This window comes from Aspergillus pseudonomiae (genome assembly GCF_009193645.1).
Source record: "Aspergillus pseudonomiae strain CBS 119388 unplaced genomic scaffold BDV37scaffold_89, whole genome shotgun sequence".
In the NCBI taxonomy this organism is placed as follows: Eukaryota; Fungi; Ascomycota; class Eurotiomycetes; order Eurotiales; family Aspergillaceae; genus Aspergillus; species Aspergillus pseudonomiae.
The window spans coordinates 100488-120109 of NW_022476081.1; the positions used below are offsets into that span (position 1 = coordinate 100488).

The 19622-nt window shown below is 46.3% G+C and overlaps 10 protein-coding genes across 10 annotated transcripts; 5 read left to right on the forward strand and 5 right to left on the reverse strand.

Annotated features, from left to right (window-relative positions):
* The first annotated feature begins 1081 nt into the window (after positions 1–1081).
* BDV37DRAFT_221265 (putative transporter) lies at positions 1082–3706 on the forward strand. The gene is made up of 6 exons (XM_032080169.1): positions 1082–1701; positions 1754–2667; positions 2724–2852; positions 2913–3010; positions 3076–3242; positions 3305–3706. The coding sequence occupies exons 1-6, from the start codon at positions 1508–1510 to the stop codon at positions 3684–3686; spliced, it is 1884 nt and encodes a 627-aa protein (XP_031937131.1). The 5' UTR covers positions 1082–1507; the 3' UTR covers positions 3687–3706.
* On the reverse strand, positions 3453–4810 carry BDV37DRAFT_221280 (25S rRNA (adenine2142-N1)-methyltransferase). Its single transcript, XM_032080170.1, has one exon. It carries the CDS (start codon positions 4588–4590, stop codon positions 3727–3729), a length of 864 nt encoding a protein of 287 aa, XP_031937132.1. The 5' UTR covers positions 4591–4810; the 3' UTR covers positions 3453–3726.
* Positions 4811–5008: 198 nt separating this feature from the next.
* BDV37DRAFT_259447 (60S ribosomal protein uL23) lies at positions 5009–6098 on the forward strand. The gene is made up of 4 exons (XM_032083139.1): positions 5009–5071; positions 5359–5420; positions 5482–5768; positions 5839–6098. Exons 1-4 carry the CDS (start codon positions 5044–5046, stop codon positions 5924–5926), a joined length of 465 nt encoding a protein of 154 aa, XP_031937133.1. The 5' UTR covers positions 5009–5043; the 3' UTR covers positions 5927–6098.
* BDV37DRAFT_259449 (Tim10/DDP family zinc finger protein) lies at positions 6099–6810 on the reverse strand. Its single transcript, XM_032083140.1, has 2 exons — positions 6638–6810; positions 6099–6566 (listed from the first exon to the last, which is right to left on the reverse strand). The coding sequence occupies exons 1-2, from the start codon at positions 6735–6737 to the stop codon at positions 6400–6402; spliced, it is 267 nt and encodes an 88-aa protein (XP_031937134.1). The 5' UTR covers positions 6738–6810; the 3' UTR covers positions 6099–6399.
* Positions 6811–6867: 57 nt separating this feature from the next.
* On the forward strand, positions 6868–8038 carry BDV37DRAFT_221323 (BUD31 family protein). The gene is made up of 3 exons (XM_032080171.1): positions 6868–7224; positions 7289–7419; positions 7519–8038. Exons 1-3 carry the CDS (start codon positions 7053–7055, stop codon positions 7660–7662), a joined length of 447 nt encoding a protein of 148 aa, XP_031937135.1. The 5' UTR covers positions 6868–7052; the 3' UTR covers positions 7663–8038.
* On the reverse strand, positions 8039–10916 carry BDV37DRAFT_221324 (forkhead box transcription factor). The gene has a single exon (XM_032080172.1). The coding sequence runs from the start codon at positions 10592–10594 to the stop codon at positions 8414–8416; it is 2181 nt and encodes a 726-aa protein (XP_031937136.1). The 5' UTR covers positions 10595–10916; the 3' UTR covers positions 8039–8413.
* A 1749-nt stretch (positions 10917–12665) lies between these two features.
* On the reverse strand, positions 12666–14874 carry BDV37DRAFT_221357 (aspartate kinase). Its single transcript, XM_032080173.1, has 4 exons — positions 14606–14874; positions 14471–14551; positions 13111–14360; positions 12666–13041 (listed from the first exon to the last, which is right to left on the reverse strand). The coding sequence occupies exons 1-4, from the start codon at positions 14752–14754 to the stop codon at positions 12944–12946; spliced, it is 1578 nt and encodes a 525-aa protein (XP_031937137.1). The 5' UTR covers positions 14755–14874; the 3' UTR covers positions 12666–12943.
* A 577-nt stretch (positions 14875–15451) lies between these two features.
* On the forward strand, positions 15452–17427 carry BDV37DRAFT_259462 (C78 family peptidase). Its single transcript, XM_032083141.1, has 6 exons — positions 15452–16192; positions 16272–16739; positions 16791–16822; positions 16872–17026; positions 17107–17311; positions 17361–17427. The coding sequence occupies exons 1-6, from the start codon at positions 15671–15673 to the stop codon at positions 17380–17382; spliced, it is 1404 nt and encodes a 467-aa protein (XP_031937138.1). The 5' UTR covers positions 15452–15670; the 3' UTR covers positions 17383–17427.
* Positions 17428–17612: 185 nt separating this feature from the next.
* On the forward strand, positions 17613–18676 carry BDV37DRAFT_259468 (nucleoside triphosphates FAP7). The gene is made up of 3 exons (XM_032083142.1): positions 17613–17914; positions 18025–18173; positions 18249–18676. The coding sequence occupies exons 1-3, from the start codon at positions 17732–17734 to the stop codon at positions 18448–18450; spliced, it is 534 nt and encodes a 177-aa protein (XP_031937139.1). The 5' UTR covers positions 17613–17731; the 3' UTR covers positions 18451–18676.
* Positions 18247–19514, reverse strand: BDV37DRAFT_259469 (non-canonical purine NTP pyrophosphatase). Its single transcript, XM_032083143.1, has 6 exons — positions 19223–19514; positions 19093–19166; positions 18896–19040; positions 18802–18838; positions 18683–18744; positions 18247–18572 (listed from the first exon to the last, which is right to left on the reverse strand). The coding sequence occupies exons 1-6, from the start codon at positions 19394–19396 to the stop codon at positions 18504–18506; spliced, it is 561 nt and encodes a 186-aa protein (XP_031937140.1). The 5' UTR covers positions 19397–19514; the 3' UTR covers positions 18247–18503.
* Positions 19515–19622: the final 108 nt, after the last annotated feature.

The following is a 19622-nucleotide window of genomic DNA, read 5'->3' on the forward strand; positions in this document are numbered from 1 at the left end:
GGGGTAAGGGGGGACAGGTGTAAAGACAGCGAGGAAGAAGAAGCAAGTAATAAAGTCGGGAACTGAGGGTGATAATTTGCATACCTTGAAGCTAGTTCAATGTGCCGTCCAAATCCAGTAGCGGGGGTGTTTTCAGCAAATTTCATCAGGCACCGTGGGGTGGCAGTGACCATAAGAATAGTTAGCCAACTAGTTACTAGTAGTTGCTGATATAATCATAGATGCAAGCCTGTACTGTACTATTGTTCTCTTAGGTATCGCAGATATGATACACTGTATAGTGTACACACATACATACATATTTCTACTGTCTCTGGCCAGTCTGTATTTTATTCTATTTTGTTCTGTGGTTCCCTTCCGCTTTACTTTCTAGCATTCTATTGGCTCTAAAAGTATCATGTCGTAAGCCAACCAATCAAAGCCAATGAAATATAGAGGCGGTACCTACTAGTAGTAGTAGTAGCAAGTACCCGACCCGACAGGTAGCGAAACAACAATACAGCCTTCCGTAGATCCGCTATTTCTTGGTTTCTTTCTTTCATTTTTTTTTTTTTTTTTTAAAAAAAAAAGGCTTGACAGTCCCATGCTTTTACTGGTACATGCATAACAGTAGATACTATACAGAACCCTCCAAAGCACTCACTACTGATGACAGGCTAAAGTGAGCTATGTGTATGTGTAACTATTACTTTTGATATTCTAGTCAACCCTCTGGAGTACTAGAAAGACTCATTGATACTCAATTCCAGGCACAGAGGCACTTTCATACATTTAGTTTTTGGATGTACTGTATGTTTGACATTGCTGGCTTGAAATACATATACATTCACGTATTTTCTTATACCTAATACAGTACTATGACTCGATATGTATGTAATACACACACACAAAGTATATAGTAGTACTCTATCCCAGAGATTGTAGGCAGCACTACAGTTCTGACAGTACCTGTATTCATTGACAATCTACTATATACAGAATAACCCATAGTCATCCATTATCGAGTATTGAAAGTTTGTAACTGAACCAATGCTAATAAAACAATTGTACCCCGTTACTTGGGTGAACCATGAGATAAGACATACAAGTTCGCTTCTAAGCACATGTCTAATACTGACTAAGGGGCACTCATCCTAATCTGTATTTTTCTATGTTTATTTCTTTGTGTATCTCCTTCAACCCCCTTTATCATCGTCGCCTTGTTGTAATACATCTCAAGACACTTATTAGCGAACTAGGTATCTGTCCTATAGTTTATCTGTGCTTAATTAGCTCTTGCCCACTGTTTCCCTAAATAACGGAACTTTTTCACTTATGTAGAGGTGTCTTGGCAGAAAAGAAAGCAGGGATTTTTGTGGTTGCTCTTCTATCATGCTTTCATCCGAATTTGGTTCCGGAGACCTCGCATTCTTGTTACTTTTTGTTTCTTAATTTCTTTCTCAACACCACCAGCGCCCTCACGTCTACTTACTCCTCCATCCTCCTCCTCTGTTAAGAAATAATAACGATGCCGAGCCCCATAACGCCATTTGAGGACGAAGATATAGGAGGCTCTAGTACGCTTGAGCGTACGACACTTGGTGTCAGGATACCAAGTTCGAATCCTCCAGATTTACCACCAGAACTCGATGTGTTTTCCCGTGGGAATTCCTCAGGGCCGACAGGATATTTAATCGATGCTTATTCTGTCAACAGACCAAGGTGAGCTGTCAAATTTTGAGCTGTCCTAGCTGCAAATATTTACGTCATTCAGGGCAGCATCATTTTCCGCGCGGTTTAGACACGCAGGTGGGGTCAACAGTATTGATAGTTTTGCTCGGTCATGGCAACGAGCTGCAGGATTCCCAGAAATAATTCCTCGCCGTCCCTCGTTTGTGACGGTTGAATCCGACGAAGAATGGGCCGTGCATGACACTGCTACGTCCCAAGACCGTCGGCCATTGCTTGCTGCCGACGGTGAGGAAGATGGTCATGGCCTCGATGACCAAGGTACGCCAAAAGGAATCGCTAGCATTTTCGGATCATCGTTGGATAGGAGCGCCGGAACGTCGTACGGTACCATATCCTCTCGTGTTAGCGAAGCGACACGGCGACACGCCGTACAACTCCACAGGGAGCAAGAAGCCCGCCTTGATGCACCTGCGAGTGAGGATACTGAATCTCTACTCGTCAAGCAAGTACATCATGAAGATGGTACTCGCGAGAGTATTGTTGTTGGCCAGTCGACCGTGCCGCAAACGATCTTCAACTCCGTGAATGTTTTAATCGGCGTTGGACTCTTGAGCCTACCGCTCGCAATGAAGCAGGCTGGCTGGCTGCTTGGTCTAACATTTCTTTCGTTCGCTGCCGCCGTAACTTCTTACACAGCTAAGATCCTTGCTAGGTGCTTAGATGTTGATCGGAGTCTCGTTACCTACGCTGATTTGGCCTACATAAGCTTTGGGAACCATGCACGCTTAGCGACAAGCCTTCTGTTCTGTTTGGAACTCATAGGGGCTTGTGTCGCCCTGGTTGTACTTTTTGCTGACAGCCTCCAGGCTCTAATCCCAGGACTGAGTAGTCTCCAGTGGAAACTTATCTGTGGTCTCATGCTTGTTCCTTTGAACTTTGTGCCATTGCGACTTCTTAGTGTGACTAGTATCTTAGGTATCATCTCTTGCACATCCAGTACGCCTTAGTCTTTTCCTCCCGATCATTTTGCATCACAAACTAACCCCCCGAAGTTGTTATGTTAATATGCCTTGATGGGCTCCTCAAACCGAACGGTCCGGGCTCCCTCTACGAACCAGCCAGGACTTCTTTATTCCCAAACAATTGGCGGACCGTACCTCTTAGCTTCGGGTTGATCATGTGTAAGTCCTTTGCAAGTGCTGATCAAGGATCGAGATAAGTTGACTATCAAATCCGTAAAGCACCTTGGGGCGGCCACGGCGTGTTCCCCAATATATATAGAGATATGAGGCACCCGGGCAAGTATGGAAAGAGCCTGTGGGCTACATATCTTTTTACGGTACGAGGGTATAGATAAAAAGAAAATAAAGCAACAGTATATATCTAACGCATTATATATAACAGTACTCCCTTGATTGCGCAATGGCTATTGTGGGATGGGTGATGTTTGGTGATGAAGTACGTGATGAAGTCACCGCCAACATCCTGCTGACGAATGAATATCCACGCGGAATATCTATTTGCATCATAATCTTTATCGCAATCATTCCAATTACAAAAGTGCCTCTGAAGTAAGCTCATTCCCTCTTTTCTATAAACCTTTTTTCGAGCTCATATTCACTGATGAACACAGCTGTCGACCTCTGGTGGCTACAGTTGAAGTCCTTTGTGGGCTTGGGCCACATGTTGCCTTAGTATCAGAAAACCCCAATAGCATACGGGTAGCCATTCGGCAGTCATTGCAAGCCATTATACGGCTTCTTGTGATTGCGGTCATCGTGCTAATGGCAATCCTCTGCCCATCCTTTGACCGAATCATGGCGCTGATGGGCTCTGCTTTGTGCTTTACCATCTGCATCGTCCTGCCACTTGCATTTTATTTGAAAATATTCGGACAAGAAATCAGTCGACGAGAGTGGATCCTAGACTGGTTTCTTTTACTCATATCAACAGCATTGGCAATTGTTGGAACCGCGTGGGCGTTCTTGCCGGAAAATATGATTTCTGTACAGTAGAGCCTCTCAGTCAGCCTTGCGGTCGTTGTGCATCCCTTTTTCATCGTTTGACGACAATGGCGAAATTGTTTTTCATTTTGCCAGGCCTCAAAACCTCTTTCTTGAACGACACGGGATGGAAGTCATGGCTGTGTTCCCAGAGCTGGAATATCAACTTCGAAGTCTCCTTGCTCTTTTCCAAAACAAACCCCATGCTAGACATTATGTCCCGCAGTCTGCATTCTGTGAGGTATCGCGAGTTTTTGACGCAGGCCACAGGTAAGACTAGAAACAACTTAGGTGTGATGTGGAAGGATGACCCAGACAGGGGTGACTTTCTCAGGAAGGCAACGCATCGCTTCAACATTTCCCCCCTGCCAATGGCATCTGGGACATAATTGAGAACCAGAGATAGGCTAATAATGTGAAACTGATCGGCAGCGTCACGAGGGAGTGACATTTCCATAAAATCTTGTCTTAATATCCCAGGCTCCTGGGAATTCAAATCGATCCTGGTGACATCTAGGGAGTGGTTCATAGAGCAAGCGTTTTTGGTACTGAGAGCACCAACTTCGAGCACCCTAAGCTTAGACGCCTTATCTTGTAACCGCGATAATTGTGGACTTAGCCAGTCGACTAAAACTTTACTTGAGTCTCCACCACGTTCTAGCGACTGTCCGAGTCTGCTAGCAAGTTGATAGCCTTCTAAGCCGCCATTCTCTCGAATTTGGGCATCGATCCTTTCGATTAGAATATTATCGTTGGCCTTTAGAGCCTGTGCCCGGTTTTTGAGAAGTCGATGATGGCCGCGAATAAGATTGCGTGTGGCTTTGGACGATAGGGCTGCATGTTTGGCTCTGACTGTTGGCGGTCGAGTATGTGAAAGGAGCGTAGTCTTTTTCGTCCGAGATCTCCTTGAGGCCATGCTTACAGTTATATATATAAAGAATATGCGACGTTAGCCTCGTAGCTGAACTTTGGAAAAGACGCAGATCTTATTCTCAAGATTCTTCATTAAGTAGGCGATAGGGTTGAAAGCTGCCTTTGTGAACGAGGAGGGTTTCGGGACGGAAGTGAAAGGGGAGCAGTAGGTACTAACAATACAAGCTACCTACAAAAGGAGTATGCAGAGTCCAGACATGAAACAACCTTTCCCAACAACTAGTATGACCTTTCAATGGCCAAGGATTTATTGTGCAAGTCTCAAAGTGGAGATATGTATCCATATTAGGTTTGGCGCAGAATACAACGGCGGGACTAAGGATCAGGTCAGGTGACCCACAGAGCAAAGCCGTAGGGTTTTCGCTAAGCGAGTGCATTCGAAATACTTCGACATTCGACACCGCGACAATCATCACGACAGCGCCGGACGACAGCCATGGCACCTAAGGCGGATAACAAGCAAGGTTGGTAGATTTCGAGCGATTTGCTGTTCCCCCCCAGATTTGCAGGATTGTCGAGTTTGAAACCGCAAGGTTCAGAGAGCATCCTGTGCTCCTTTGCATAGCGGACATTGATATGTGATTGTTCCGCACATAATCCACGAGGGGAATGAAGTCAACAGAGGGCGTGCGTTGTGGATTTTGTCCCCCGTTATTCCCAGCGCAAGCTGCTCTGCTATCCCAAATGAACTCTTCCTAGAAGAGACCATTCGATCACTTTTCGCGGTTTTGCTGATTGGCTATTTCTATAGGCAAGACGAAGCCCAGCGACCGCGCTGGCGCTGCTGCCAAGGCAGTCCTGAAGGGTGTAGGCGTACGTTCCCATCGTTGAGCATCAAATGTACCTTTTCATGCTAAGATATTTCGTCAACCAGGCGCACAAGGCTCGCAAGGTCCGCACTTCCACCACCTTCCACCGCCCTAAGACCCTTGAGCTCTCCCGGTCGCCCAAGTACCCCCGCAAGTCGATTCCTCATGCACCTCGTCTCGATTCTCACAAGGTCATTCTCTACCCCCTCAACACCGAGAGCGCGATGAAGAAGATCGAGGAGAACAACACTCTGGTTTTCATCGTGGATGTGAAGGCGAACAAGCGTCAGATTAAACTGGCTCTTAAGAAACTTTATGATGTCGACACTGTGAAGGTCAATACTCTTGTTAGGTATGAAGATCACCTTGGCGCAGAGTGATCAACTCTCTACTCGAGAATTTTGCCTCTAATAAGTATACAGGCCCGATGGATCCAAGAAAGCCTTCGCTCGGCTAACCCCTGATGTGGATGCTCTGGATATTGCGGCTACCAAGCTTGCCATTGTCTAGATGAATCAATCTTTTATGGGTCTGGTGAACTTTTTTCTTTTAACGCGGTAGCTTATAAGTCCTGGTCATACAGTTAGCTACCCGTGCTGCAACGACGGCTGAATGATCGTTATAAAAGAGGTGTCATTTCAATGCATAATCTGAATCGACCTGGTTAGTGCTGTAGAGAAGTTTTCTTTGTAATCTTATCTAAAGGTGTCTTTACCCAACCGCTCCTTGGAGGCAGAACGGCTTCTGGAGCCGGTGCATGGGATAGACATTGGGTTCGCCGATCAAGGAACGCGAAATGACACATCCATACGTAGCGAATGCATTGATCATTCCTAGTTATACAGTACAATGCCAATCAGTTGTCATGCTAGCAAAGACACAGGTTGCTTTCGTCTCAAACTTTTGACACCCCATCACCGAAGTATTGATAATTCCAAGGCACCCTATGAACCAAGGCTTCCGTTATCAGAACCATAACTTGCTTATTGTGAGCGAAGAGCTTCCAGATGTTTCAAAACAGCAAGATTGGTATCCATCCACCGCTCCACGCAGTTTTGGGCACAAGCCTCTTCAGATTGATCCAAGCGACCAGACGAAATCTTCCCAGTGATACATTTCTTCCAGCAAACGTCGGCGAGGTGATGCACGGCTGATGTATAGTCCATCAGCACATTGAGCCAAACGCAACGAACTCCAAGTTCGGATGGATCATTCACTTACTCTGTTGTATGTTCGACTTCTGGGCCTCGTTGGTTAAAATCTGGTTCAATTCTTTCTTGTCGGCATCGCTGAGCTTGGAAACATCGAGCTGTTGATCCATCCTGATTTCAGAGAAGTGATTCTTGATACTTCGTCGAGTGTAAAATGAGTAACGGGGTAGTATAAGACTGGAGGTATTTCAACTAATGAAGTTGAACTGATGAGGCCCCTAACACCGTATACCAAATTTAGTTCCTTTCCGCATATTTAGAAGGCGGTGCTCTGTGGCAGAAAAGGGATGCAGATCCCAATCCACCTTTTCAACCAAATAAGCTGAAGCCTGAAGAAGCCTCCACCTACCTTCGAAGACGTCTATAAGGGCAACATCTGGCTTATAATTTAGATCCATCCTATCGTTATCATTGATACGCCGAGTATGCCTCCGATCCGAACCTCCCGCAACCGCAAACCACCTCCGGCGGGGTTCGATGACATCGAGGATACACTGCTTGAGTTTAGTAACAAGATGAAAGACGCAGAGAATGCGCCGCATGACGGCAAGAAAAGACATGAGATGCTGTGGCCAATTTTTCAAATAACCCATCAACGTAAGTATACCCTTACTCCTACAGTTTTTGTCGAGTGTGGTTAACGTGTGTGATCTTTTCACAGGCTCAAGATATATCTACGATTTATATTACGAAAAGGAAGCTATATCAAAGCAACTATATGACTGGCTTCTTAAGAACAACTATGCGGATGCTAACTTAATTGCTAAATGGAAGAAGCAAGGTTATGAAAAGGTATTACCCCCGGTTTCTCTCATCTTCTAGGGTGCGTTTGCGTCTGAATGTCTTCCAATACCTGAGTTAGTATTTTACTGACGTTGCGCTTGACCGTAGCTTTGTTGTCTCCGTTGCATTCAAACCAAGGAAACGAATTTTAATGCAACATGTATTTGCCGCGTTCCAAAGGCCCAACTGAAAGAGGATCAAATGATGCAATGCGTTAGTTGTGGATGTCGAGGTTGTGCCAGTAGCGATTAGCATTGATCTGCCGACACTGTCCCGGGGGTTCAAGCTTGGGGGCATAAAAAAGGAAAAGAAAAAAAGTCAGAAATGTTCCCATGCACATGGTTGAAATCGGGATTCACGGTTGGTTTACTCTTACAAAGGCGTCCGGGTTGTATTTGGTTTTTCTACTCCTGCTTATCTGGAATATGCCCCTCTGCGCCCACATCTCCCTTCGACTCAATGTTCCTTCACATATCACTGTTTCACCCGTTCGCAAAATGATACCCCCACAAAGAGCTGGGCACCATATTGTGCTCTAGTATCTAGTCAAACGGACACGTACTTAACCGACTAGTCTTTAAAGAAATCCTTTGACAAATGACTACTAAATATAGCTACAACCAACAATAAAGAAGAAATAGGGGGAAGAAATAGCAAACACGTATCAAGGCCTTCTGGGAGTAGACATGGTCAAAATTCAGGCTCGTAAAGCATGGCATTTCATGTACATCTTAGCAAATGTCGTCAAGGTCATAACAAGGTCATCAATTGAAGCCAAAACCGATTCCAGGCCTCACTCCAGCCCAGAACTCCAAAAATATCAACCGCCTAAAATTCTAACAACCCAAAGAGCAAATCCTGTCGAATACAAACTCCAAAATCCCAGAATTAAGACCGGCATTATTGTGTGCGCTAAGCAACGGCATAGATTAGATGAGACCATGGTCTTGGAGTGCCATGATGTCGAAACTAAATTCTCGAAAGAATTAAACCTATCCGAGATTCAAAATAATGGCATATTGCTCCGATGATTCAGCTGCGGCCTAGACACTTGCGGTCTGGGTTTCGATGGTTCTTCTTTGCTTCCGCTGCCGATTTTTTGAAACCCCTGCAAAAGGTCAACACCATCTACCTCTCCGGGGCTCTCATCAAAAAGGTGGAATGAGAAAAAGTCATCATGGGTAGCATCTATAAAGCGCCCGGATTCGGGGACTTTCGATGGTGAATCGGGGAAGAGAAGGCCTTTCGTTTTGCTTGAAGATGAAAACGAAGGCAGGCCGATGCGACTGTTCACACTCATAGCGGTGATATCGGCAAGCACGCCGCCGTTTGAGCCACTCGCATCACTCCTTGAACGTTTCGCGGAACGCTTCCCTGGTGAACCATATGCTGGCGTTGAAATGTTATCCGTGGCAGTATCCGCAAATACGTCAAAGGTAGTGTGGAGATTATCATTCGGCGTAAAGGTTTCATCCTGAATGTTAAAGGCCGGGCTCCATGGTAAATCTTCATCTGTGAGACCGAGATGCTTAATGGGGGAATTGACCATCTGCTGGATTTTCTTGCGGTGGTTTCGAAGATTGGTGTTAGGGGAGACTGACGGTGGGGGTTTTGCGGGCTTCTTAAATTTTATGACAGGGGTAAGGGGGGGCGGCAGCATGCTAACATATTCGCTGCGAAGTGGCGAAGAGCCAACGATAAGCCCAGCGTCTTTCAGCGTACCAGAATGACCTGGACTGATATCATGAGAAGAACTTCTAATCCGAGCGATCTCTTCCTCTGCCCGGCCACGCTTGATACGAGGCGGTTCGATATCCAAGTCTGATGTGAGTATGTGTCCAGCTTTGTTTGGTCGCATTGCGGAAGACTCCAAAGAAGAAAAATAACCGCTATCATTTATGCCAGTTGACTTCCGTTTTCTAGAGCGAGAAACGACCCCTGTTGATGTAACACACTGAGATGGAGTAGGCGGGGTTCCCTGGCGGATGAAACGAGGTGGTACAATTGGAGGTGATGAGTGTATAGTCTGCGGCGGAGAAGACCGTGGTGGGAGGGTCTGTGTAGTAGGCCTGCTCACTCCTTCATCACCTGTGTCATCCTGGAGGGCGGGGTCCGAAGCAGGTAGTGTCGCGTCGGAGGACAAATCCACATTCTTCGAAGACTTCGGTACTATGGGAGGATGGGTAGACGATGGAACTGTCCATGTGGCTGTGGCAGAGCTCTGTGAGTGCGCCAGTTCCCTTTGGGGGGCAGCCGGAAGCGGGATACTAGACATCGTAGCACGTCGTAGAGGTTTGTCTTTTAGGAATTGTGCTTCCATCCCAGGTTCAATGGCCCAGTAGTTGCCTTTCCCTGGGTCATCCTTAGGCCGTTCCTGCTTTATGAATGCCTTGTTCAAACTGAGATTGTGCCGGATGCTATTCTGCCAACCAGGATCACTGTTCTTGTAATATGAGAACGTGTCTGAAATCCACCTGTAGATCTGTGCAAGGGTCAGCCGTCTATTTGATGCGCGTAGAATAGACATCCCAATTAGTGTTGCATAACTATACGGCGGTTTCGTGCCGTCGTCTTCTATAGGGGGCATTTCATGTGGCTCGGGTAAACGCATAGAGATAGTGTCTTCGCGTTTCGGCCTTTTCGCGGGTCGCTCCTTCAATGGAGCCGCGTCCATGAGCGTCCTTTTCAATTGGGTCCTAGAGTGGAATGATGGTTCAGGAAAATCCGCGAAATTATCACTGGGTGGCTCGTCTATGGGCTGACTCTGTTTTGAGGAGAGCCTGTCGGGGTTGACGCTGGGAAATGTCGTGAACAAGGCCGACTGCGGCATCGACGTTGTAGATGTAATGGGATACGTGTATGGATTGGAAGGTGTTTTCTTTGTAGGAGAATCCGTAGGGAATGATGGTGGGATAGGGGCCGTTATGGAGACGAAGCCCAGCTTTCCTCCTCCAGATAACGAAACACCTGACCCTCGACGTGTCTTCGTAGGTGACGGTTTGTGCGTGATAGCGGGTGGCAGGTTCAAGGCATAACCCGTGTCTGTGGCATGCTCGACAGGCTGCAGGGGCAAAGGCAAAGGTGATGGCTCCAGTCGATGACGAGACTTGGCAATTCCTTGCTCAGTAGGTGAAGATGACTTGACAACTGCTGGCGCAGTTGGTGCATGACGGGTGGAGCCCATGATGTCGTCCGATTGAGCGGGTGCGAAAAATGCTAGACGCGTCGGAGAAATCCTTGACACGGGAGTATAGTAGCACCGTCCAGGTAAACGAGACGTCAAGTCGGCCGATGATCAGGGGCAGGGGCAGCAGCGCCCAATGACCAAGTGAATCGTAGTCACCCAAGAGGACAATATTTAGGACAATTCGTGGTGGTATAGGAAAAAAAGAGGTGGAATGAATAGGGTCCTAGGCTATAGCGCAAAGAAGTGGGTATTTGGGCCACAAAGGCGCTAAGGAGGGCACATCGAGGCCGTGGCTCCAACTGTGAAGAAAAAAGCGGGTATAACTGTCGGATTTAACTTGATTGTGAGCAGTTCTTGGTGTTATAAACCCCCCCCTCCCGTTTTTTCTTTTACTTGGAATAGGCTGGGTGTAAGACTGGCGCAGGACTGCTTTACGCCCGACGGTGCTGGGTAGAGAGGTGGGCTCACGCGTGCGCGAAATAGTAGCAAATCTAGAAACGATGATGGGGGACGGGCTGAAGGGGATGTTTAGAGGAGAGGCAGAGAAGAGATAAAGCGGGAAGACGGCCTCACTCTATAATCGAATCAGTTTCTCCCTCGAGGTAAGGCGGGGTGCGCGAGATACGTTAATAACAGCAAAGTTATGTACGATTACTTGGGCTGAGGAATGAGGAGAAAGGAACTTGATGTTGGGTGGTTGTCGCGGCGTCGTTTGGCAGGTAAGTATGTATTGTATGGTTAGGTCGCGTTCGCGTCACGCGTCGAGGTAGGCGAGCAACATCGGAGGAGGGGTGGGGTTTCGGTACTAGTATTGTCATGGGTGACAATACAGAAGCTCCTGTTTCACCATTGGCCAACCTCCTTGCTCCGTTCCGCCACCTGGAACGATTATCGTGTCCAATCACCAAGCGATCCCGGTCGATCATTGGGGCCCTCCCATCAGTTGACGAGGCAAGCATGCCCGGCGGTCCGGCCATCAGACTTAGTGCCAGGTTGTGTACCTTTCTAAACTAAGCCCGATTTTATTAGATCCGTGCTAAGTATTGTCTAGATTCCCACCCCATGCTTCGTGTCTTGATGGAAGGAAAGGTTTGTGATCATACCGCCACCCAGATTTTGTCAAGATCAGCCATCTCAAACGACAAGGTGTAAAGGCTGAAACATCATTCGTCGTCCAGAACTTGGTGGGGTTTCTCGAAGAAAGACTGCACAACCTTGAGGTGCTTGGATGTGAACAATAAATATTCAAGGCTCGTTGACTTCCATTACTCCTCCTAGTTACCATGTCGACGAAATTATCGACCAGATATCCTGTTTTCCTAGCAGCTGTACAGAGAGCGAGTGTTAATTTAAATGAGTAAGGGACCCTTACTCACCACTATCCATGAAGTTAGTCCTTTAAAACTGGGATGGTTCATGACCAAGTAATTATTACTTGCGCTAATTGTCTACATGAGTATGGCCTAGGCAAGGGTATGGAAGATTCTCAGGTACCCGTCTTGACCTGCAGTAGTCATGTGTAGGATCTACATATAGCAACATAATTTCGTGCTCCTAGCATGGATAATATTTAAATTATCAATAGTCACTTCTAGTTAACTTTTTGATCGTAATCGTGGGGAGATTAAAGTGCCTGAGCAGCAACGTGACCTACTTCTGCCAGTAAGGCGTCGGCTTAAAATCAAAGTTGACGACACCCCTGGCATATGAGTAAACGCGTAGATAGCGAAAGTTTTGTCCACATGAGCTTCAATTGATTGTACAGTACATCCCTCCTGCCTAGCCCCCATATAGTATTCGAAATGACAGTTCGGGCTGTAGTTGCCTCTAGTCTCCTCACATTTACCGCTCCAGTGCGAGAACACTTCTTGTTTTAATGGGGGGAAAGCCACATGGTAAATGTAACAAGATTGACTGGAAACACCTCTTTACAAAACACTTGTCATTGATTCAAAACTCCTTGTAACCCTCTATATCCCTGGCTGACAACGAGTATGCTCTAAATCTAGACAAAAAAGACATTCAACGCCTGAAAAGAGAACATGAACAAGTGAGATCTATCCCAGAAACAAAAAAGACGTCAGTGCAGGGGAACTAAGCGTGGAAATCCATATCACACATGGATTCGGGAAAAAAAGAGAGGAAGTTGGGCTCTAGTCAGACTCAATCAGACAACTCCAGCGTTACAACTTTCACATAATCACATAAGACATGGAACTTTTCGTCATATCGAATAGACTTGCCATGGGTATCCAGAAACCCTCTCTGGCATTGTGCAGAAACCCCTACGAGAAGAGAAAAAGGGGGGAAGCAAGGAGAAGGAGGCGAAGGGGGAAAGAAGGGCGTTTAGTCTAGAAAGGTGAACATGCTCGTATGGATAATGTTCAGGGCACGGTCTGCGTCTCTCTCTTCAATGACGCATGATATATTGATTTCGCTTGCACCTTAAAGAAGAGAAGCAATTAGCTCTTGGTCAACCAAATCCAGTAAAAGGTCGACACCGTTACACTTACCTTGGGAGATCATTTCAATGTTCACATTATTCTCTCCAAGGGTTGTGAACATCCGCCCGGCAACACCAATCATGTTCTTCATTTGTTTACCAACAAGGCTCAAAATAGCCATCTCTGGGATTATATCGACCGTCCCATATTTCTGTAGGTCGCGTAACGCACCCTTCAAGTCCTCGTCAATGATTTGATATTCATCCCTGCCAACTCCGTTGAGAAGAGGCGATTCAGAATGGAGGGCCATGGACACATGCACTTCACTGGTGGATATCAGATCGATTGAGAGCCTCCATCGGTCAAGGACAGAGAAGATGCCAGCAAAGAACCCATGCGACAGGGAGCGTTTGTTGGAGTGGACATTGATCACGAGAATCTTGTGCTTGATAGTTACAGCGGTAGGACGCTTTGGCGTCTGCATCAGACTTGGACTGCGTGTACGGAACAATCTGGGGTCATGCCCTGGGGCTGTCTTTTCCAATTCATAAGTAGAATCAGGGAAAATGATAGTGCCATTTCCTTTCGGGTTCATGACATTCTTTATGCGAATGGGAATTTTCGCGCGAATGACTTGTTCCATGGTGAAAGGATGGATGACCTCTGAGCCATAAAACGTCAGCTCAGCGGCCTCTGCAGGTGTAATTGCCGGAAGAATACGCGCGGTTGGCACTTTGCGGGGATCTGCTGTGAAGATTCCGTCGACTTCCTTCCATACCTGTAGTTCTTTGGCACAAATCCCAACGGCGACTAGAGCGGCGCAAAGATCTGTATATCCCCGCCCTATTTGATCAAGAAGGCCGCCTGGTATAGTCCCAAAGAACCCAGTTACAACCGGAACTCTGCCCTCACAAGCTTGAATTTTCTTACCGAGAGTGCTGGCGAGGTTGTTGTAGAACTCCTGGTCGAGACCCTGGCTTGATATAGTGAAGTCGACGATCTCGGCCAAATCAACATATTCCGAATCTACTCCCCGGTCCTGGAGGAAAGCTGCCATAAGTCGACAACTAAGCTTCTCTCCCGTACTCATGACTTTATCCACGCAGCGGGCACTGATCTCCCCGAGCGTCTGAGCAGCCTCCAAGACCTTCAGAACCTTTTCACATTCATCATTAATCTCGGAAACCAATTGAAGCCTTAGTTCCTTGGAACTAATTTGACTCTCGACTACTTCGACATGTTCCAGACGGACCGCCTCCACAAAGGTGACGTAGTTTTTAGATTCTGCATTCTCTGCATCCCGTGCTGCGCGTAATAGCCTATCAATTGGTTCAAAGTCAGTGTTAATTTCGAATGAAAACAAAGGAATGACAGTTTTTTAGAACTGCGAGGTAGGGCAACACCTAACTGGAGTTCAGAGGTGACTCACCGATTGGTAGTACCTTCAGCTTTTGTAGAGCTACTTCTTGCAGAGCAGACTATTGCCACACTGTGGTCTAAAAGGCTGGGTCTTGTTTCAAGGATGTCAGTAGCAGCTATTTATATGTTTTATCTTGTCGCTTACAGAACAACTTGATCAATGATATTAAGGGCGAACTTGCCCACGCTGGTACCTCCAAACTTTTGTACAACCCAGTTGCTTTTTGAAGAGACTACTTGGTCGCTCTTAGCTGTCGACAATGATTCCAATTTGGATGGAAGCCGAGATTCCATGCTGGAGAGTAACTGTCAACTTAGGCCTTATTCTCAAAAGGCGATGGCAATCCTCACATTACTTGGCTTCAGTAGCGGGATAGCCTTTTTATGTGCACTGGCGGGGGTTGCGAAAGCGGAGCCCCTCTAATGATACGGGGTGGTCACATAATTTTCCCCCTTCTCCGCCTTCCGCATGTGGAATACGATATCGGAGTCCACGGTCAATTCTTACTACTCGTCCTCTGTTGGTACACAGAGCTCTTCATACCTAGTAGATTAGTTACTTCCTTCTGCGTAGTACTTTGGAGTGCTTCGTACATCCAAGATACATAGTTAATTACTATAGGTACTTCAGTTCCTTCGTATGTAACTCGCAACTCTACAGTACTTTGGGCCATTTTATTTGAAGTTAGGTACTGCAGGTTATGAGCAATATAGAAGTAAGCATAGGTATACATCACACAAATGATTTTTTGTCTTATGTAACTGTCTCGAGGTTGTAACACTTAGGGTGTTGAGCGCCATAACTTGTGTGAGTCATCTCTTTGACGTACGAAAACCAGGTCTCGAATCCAATAGTGTCGGCCAATACCTAACTACTTCCTACCTATGTAATAATAATACCAAACACGATTGGCTTGCGAAGTACGGAGTATTCCGTCGATACATAGATAGCAACCAATTGAACCCCCAGCTAGATGGATTATCGTTCCACTTTTCATGCAGCACCAATGTACCCGACCTACCTAACAGGCTAACTCACTTAAAAACAGCCCCGGCCTGGGTCTCCGGAAGTCGGGTAGATAATGATATCTGGTCTTACAGAACATACATACGCAACTAGTACTCCGAATTAGTCCTTATCTCCGCTCCTACTTTCATTTGCTAACTTAACGGTCTCTAACTATAAGGGGGGCTTTTTAGATCGGTTACTATGGATCCTGCAAGAGCAGATATCCCAACATGTTCGTTCTGCACCTTTTCTGACCCTGATAGAAATTCTATTGTGGAGCATATTGAGCTATATCATCCTGAAATTGACAGACGGTTTGGTGTCAACAGCGGTAAAAATGCCATATACTTGAGCAAGGCATCATCTGACTACAGGCAACAATCCGCCAGCGAGGAGAACGGGTACTTAGGAAAGTACACCCATTGCCCACGTGGTTGTGGGGAGATATTAATGGACACTGAGCTTCCTACTCATCTTGATCTACATTTTGCAGAAGAAACTGCCCATGAGAGTACAACATCGTCTCAACCAGAGTTCTCCGGCTTGCTGACTGCTCGAAAGCAATGCAGACCCGACGATGTCGAGGACCTGGACAATACCCAGTCCTTGCATGAATCGTTTGTGAAGAGTCACCTAAACAAAGAAAGATCCACTCCGGAAGTACTGAGAGAAAAAAGACCTCGTAGTCCTTCCAATATAGCGCTTACTGTGAAAAAGCTTGGAGTATCTAGCCCCTTCTCTACGTTATCTCCCCTGTATCTTGCACAGCTTCTAGGGGTGAGCCTGCTAACAATTGAAATAGCGCACCGAATTAGGACCATATGCTCATGAGAAACAGATGCCTTCGTGGCTTCGAAAGTTATTAGAAAATGGGGTCAAGATAACAGAGTCGAACACAATTGCTCCAGATGGAACGCTTCGGAGACATCGTTCAATGGAGAATGAAACAACTGATGTTGTTCCAGTGCTTGCTATGCTTTGTGAACAGGACAGATCAGTACAGCGTGCTTTCCTCTGTAGCCCTAAAGTTCATCAAGTCTCTAAGATGCCAAAAGAAGGAGGTTTTTGTGGCTACAGAAATATTCAAATGCTAATTTCCTACATCAAAGAATGCCGCGTTCCGGGGCATGAATGTTTCTCGGAGACGTTACCAACGATTCTGCAGATACAGGAGATGATCGAGAATGCGTGGGATATGGGTTTTAACAGCATTGGACGGATTGAGACAGGCGGAATCCGCGGCACTAGGAAATACATTGGCACACCCGAAGTAAGGCAGGAATTCTTGAGTGTGCTTTCCTTACTAATGGTATTTCTCCAGGCACAGGCGCTTTTTTTGAGTTTAGGAATACAGTGAGGCTACACTGAGGAACCTAGTGGGAATAGCACTGATTTGTATTAGATGCGAAGCCAGTAGTATCGGAGGCACCAAAGATATGCAAGCTCATGACGCTTTGTTCATGTGCATTGCGAACTACTTCCGACAGGCGTGCTCCTTGGATACAAATGACAAAGTTTTTTTGACAAACTTACCTCCAATTTACTTCCAACATCAAGGTCTGAAGCGTTCCTCTCTGTCACTAACCTCTATTTGTTGACATTGTGTCTGGAGCTTACCGCTATGCCATCACAAATAGGGCACTCATTGACCATTATTGGATTCGAGATACGTGACAATGGCAGTGCGAACCTCTTGGTCTTGGACCCAATGTTCAAACCATCGTGTGCTGTGAAGCGACTCAGAGGCACGCGCGAAGTATCTGCTGATCCCGCTCGGATCCTAAAGGGCTACCGGCGAGGAGCAGATTACTTACAGAAATATAAAATCTTCGAAGTCCTCAAGTAAGTCACAGCCTGTTTCATTTACTTAACATCGCCTGAACCCTTTTAGGCTGTCTACCTCCCAAGACTAGACCTGTACAGAGTTATAGGCTCTTTTCTGGGACCATCAATTCCACCTACAGGGAAGATGGTTCATTGAGAGAGAGAAATAAAGCAATGAAATTGGAGCTCGCAAGGTCTAATTGTAGACTCCGAGGAATCACTAGTGGTAGTACTCTGTAGTAGTAGTGGTAGTGGTGTTATCTATAAATTTATGCACGGTGCCGTCGGGTCGGGCCCACTTTTCCCGCACGAAAACAGGTGCGGCGTTGGTTTATACCCCACGTAAAATTTACCCATTGCCATCATGTTTTGCATGACTGTACCCACGTTTCACAGCAAGGTAACTTTCAGTCGCCCAGAAGTCTGCCTAGGGTCATCATGCGAACATCTCCGAATGTGATTATCACAGGAACCCCTGGTGTTGGGAAAACTGTCCACTGCGAACAACTAGCGCAAGATACCGGTCTGCGACATCTGTCAATCAATCAGGTCGCAAAAGATCGTGATTGCTTCGAGACTTATGACGAGGAGTTAGAAACTTGGATTGTGGATGAGGATAAGGTACGCTGAATATACACGCTCTCTCTTTCCTGGAAGTTCCAACAGAATAGGATTTCTCTCAAATTGAAAGTTAATTTTTTCCCTCTACTTACCTGGTCTGGTCAATATAGCTGCTGGATGCTGTTGAAGACGAAATGCTCCAAGGGGGACTCTTGATCGACTGGCATGCATGTGACCTATTCCCCAAATCTTGGATTGACCTCGTTGTGGTTTTGCGATGCCCGTCTACATCTCTTCTATATGACCGTCTTTCATCAAGGTATCTATAGGCGAATCCCTCCAAGCCCAACCCCCTCCCTTTTCAGCAAGCCTAATAAGATTTCACTTGTTGCAGGGGATATAAGGAAACGAAGCTACAAGAAAATTTAGACGCGGAGATTTTCGGTGTCCTATCTGAAGAAGCTCGTGAAGCCTTCGACGAAGAAGTTGTGGTCGAGCTCACTAGTGAAAAGGACGACGATGTAGAGGAAAACTGCACAAGAATTTCAAATTGGATATCCTCTTGGAGGATCAACCAAAACCTCGATACGAATTGAAATATTCCAGAGATGCGCCGCCTATCAACGTTATCCGCTGCGAAGCCGACAAATCAGGAATTTTCCTGGACCAACCAACGCTGTAGTTTCTCCAAAGCTTTATACCTGTGCGATATTTGGTTCTAGCCTTGTTAGCGAGGAAGTCAAGGACGGAGGGCCACGGGGGAGAAAGATCATGGAAAGGGAGAAAAGGCAATAAAGGTAGAGGTTGGAACGCAAACTCGGGAATTACCTTCTTCTCCTTGTCCATCTCAGCATATGTTTTCCCTTCATATTCGAAAATCGGATCCCAACCTAAAGAAACTACATAAGCTGGAGGTTCCGGACGTAGCAGGGAGAGATTCTGTGTACCAAAGTTTGATGGACCTCTCGGCCTGACAATTACACCCTAAAAAGTTGAGGTCAGGTTTCGAAAGTCCTAGATTTCTGCAACCTCATCAAATACCTTTGTTCTTCCCTGAAATAGAATTGGTTCTGATCCGGGGCCGTGACAGAAAGCGAATGTACATATCGCATCTGCCGATTTATCCTCGAACGAATCGAGCATTTTATTCAACCCCTCATGGCCCAAAACATCAAGGAATGATTTGCTTAGGGGATGTCAGTACAAAAAAAAATTTTTTTTGCCCTAGTAAGACCTACATGTATGGACCAGGAAGCCCTTTCAGTGCATGAAACTCAAGCGCCGTGTCCTCCGTGAGAACCGGGCCCTGGATCTGTTCGGGCAATATTAGCACTGTACGCGAGATGGAAAGAGTATCACCATGTTTACCACTTCCGCTGCACGCATGCACTTTTCTCTGGCAATTTCTTCAATAGTCCCTTGTATCTCCGGAATGTCAAGCCCTTGGTTATCGACCTCGATTGCATTGCCCAGAATCGCTCTAACCTCCCCTAGTTTGTTCTTGTTGCCAGTGATGAAATTCAATTTCTTTAATATGGTCATGGTGTCTGCGCCGCTAAGTTTGAATTATTGTTTAGGGAGTTCAGGGAAAAATGCAGGAAAAAAGGCTAAGACAGGGTATTATACCTTGTTAATCAACACATTTACAAATAGAATGAGGTTCAGAAATCTGACAAGGCAGGAACTGTTTCCCTCCATTCACATCGGGGAAGCAAAGCTTCCCCACTACCCCACTTGCGTGGTGCCACATGATTACTACGGATCGAGA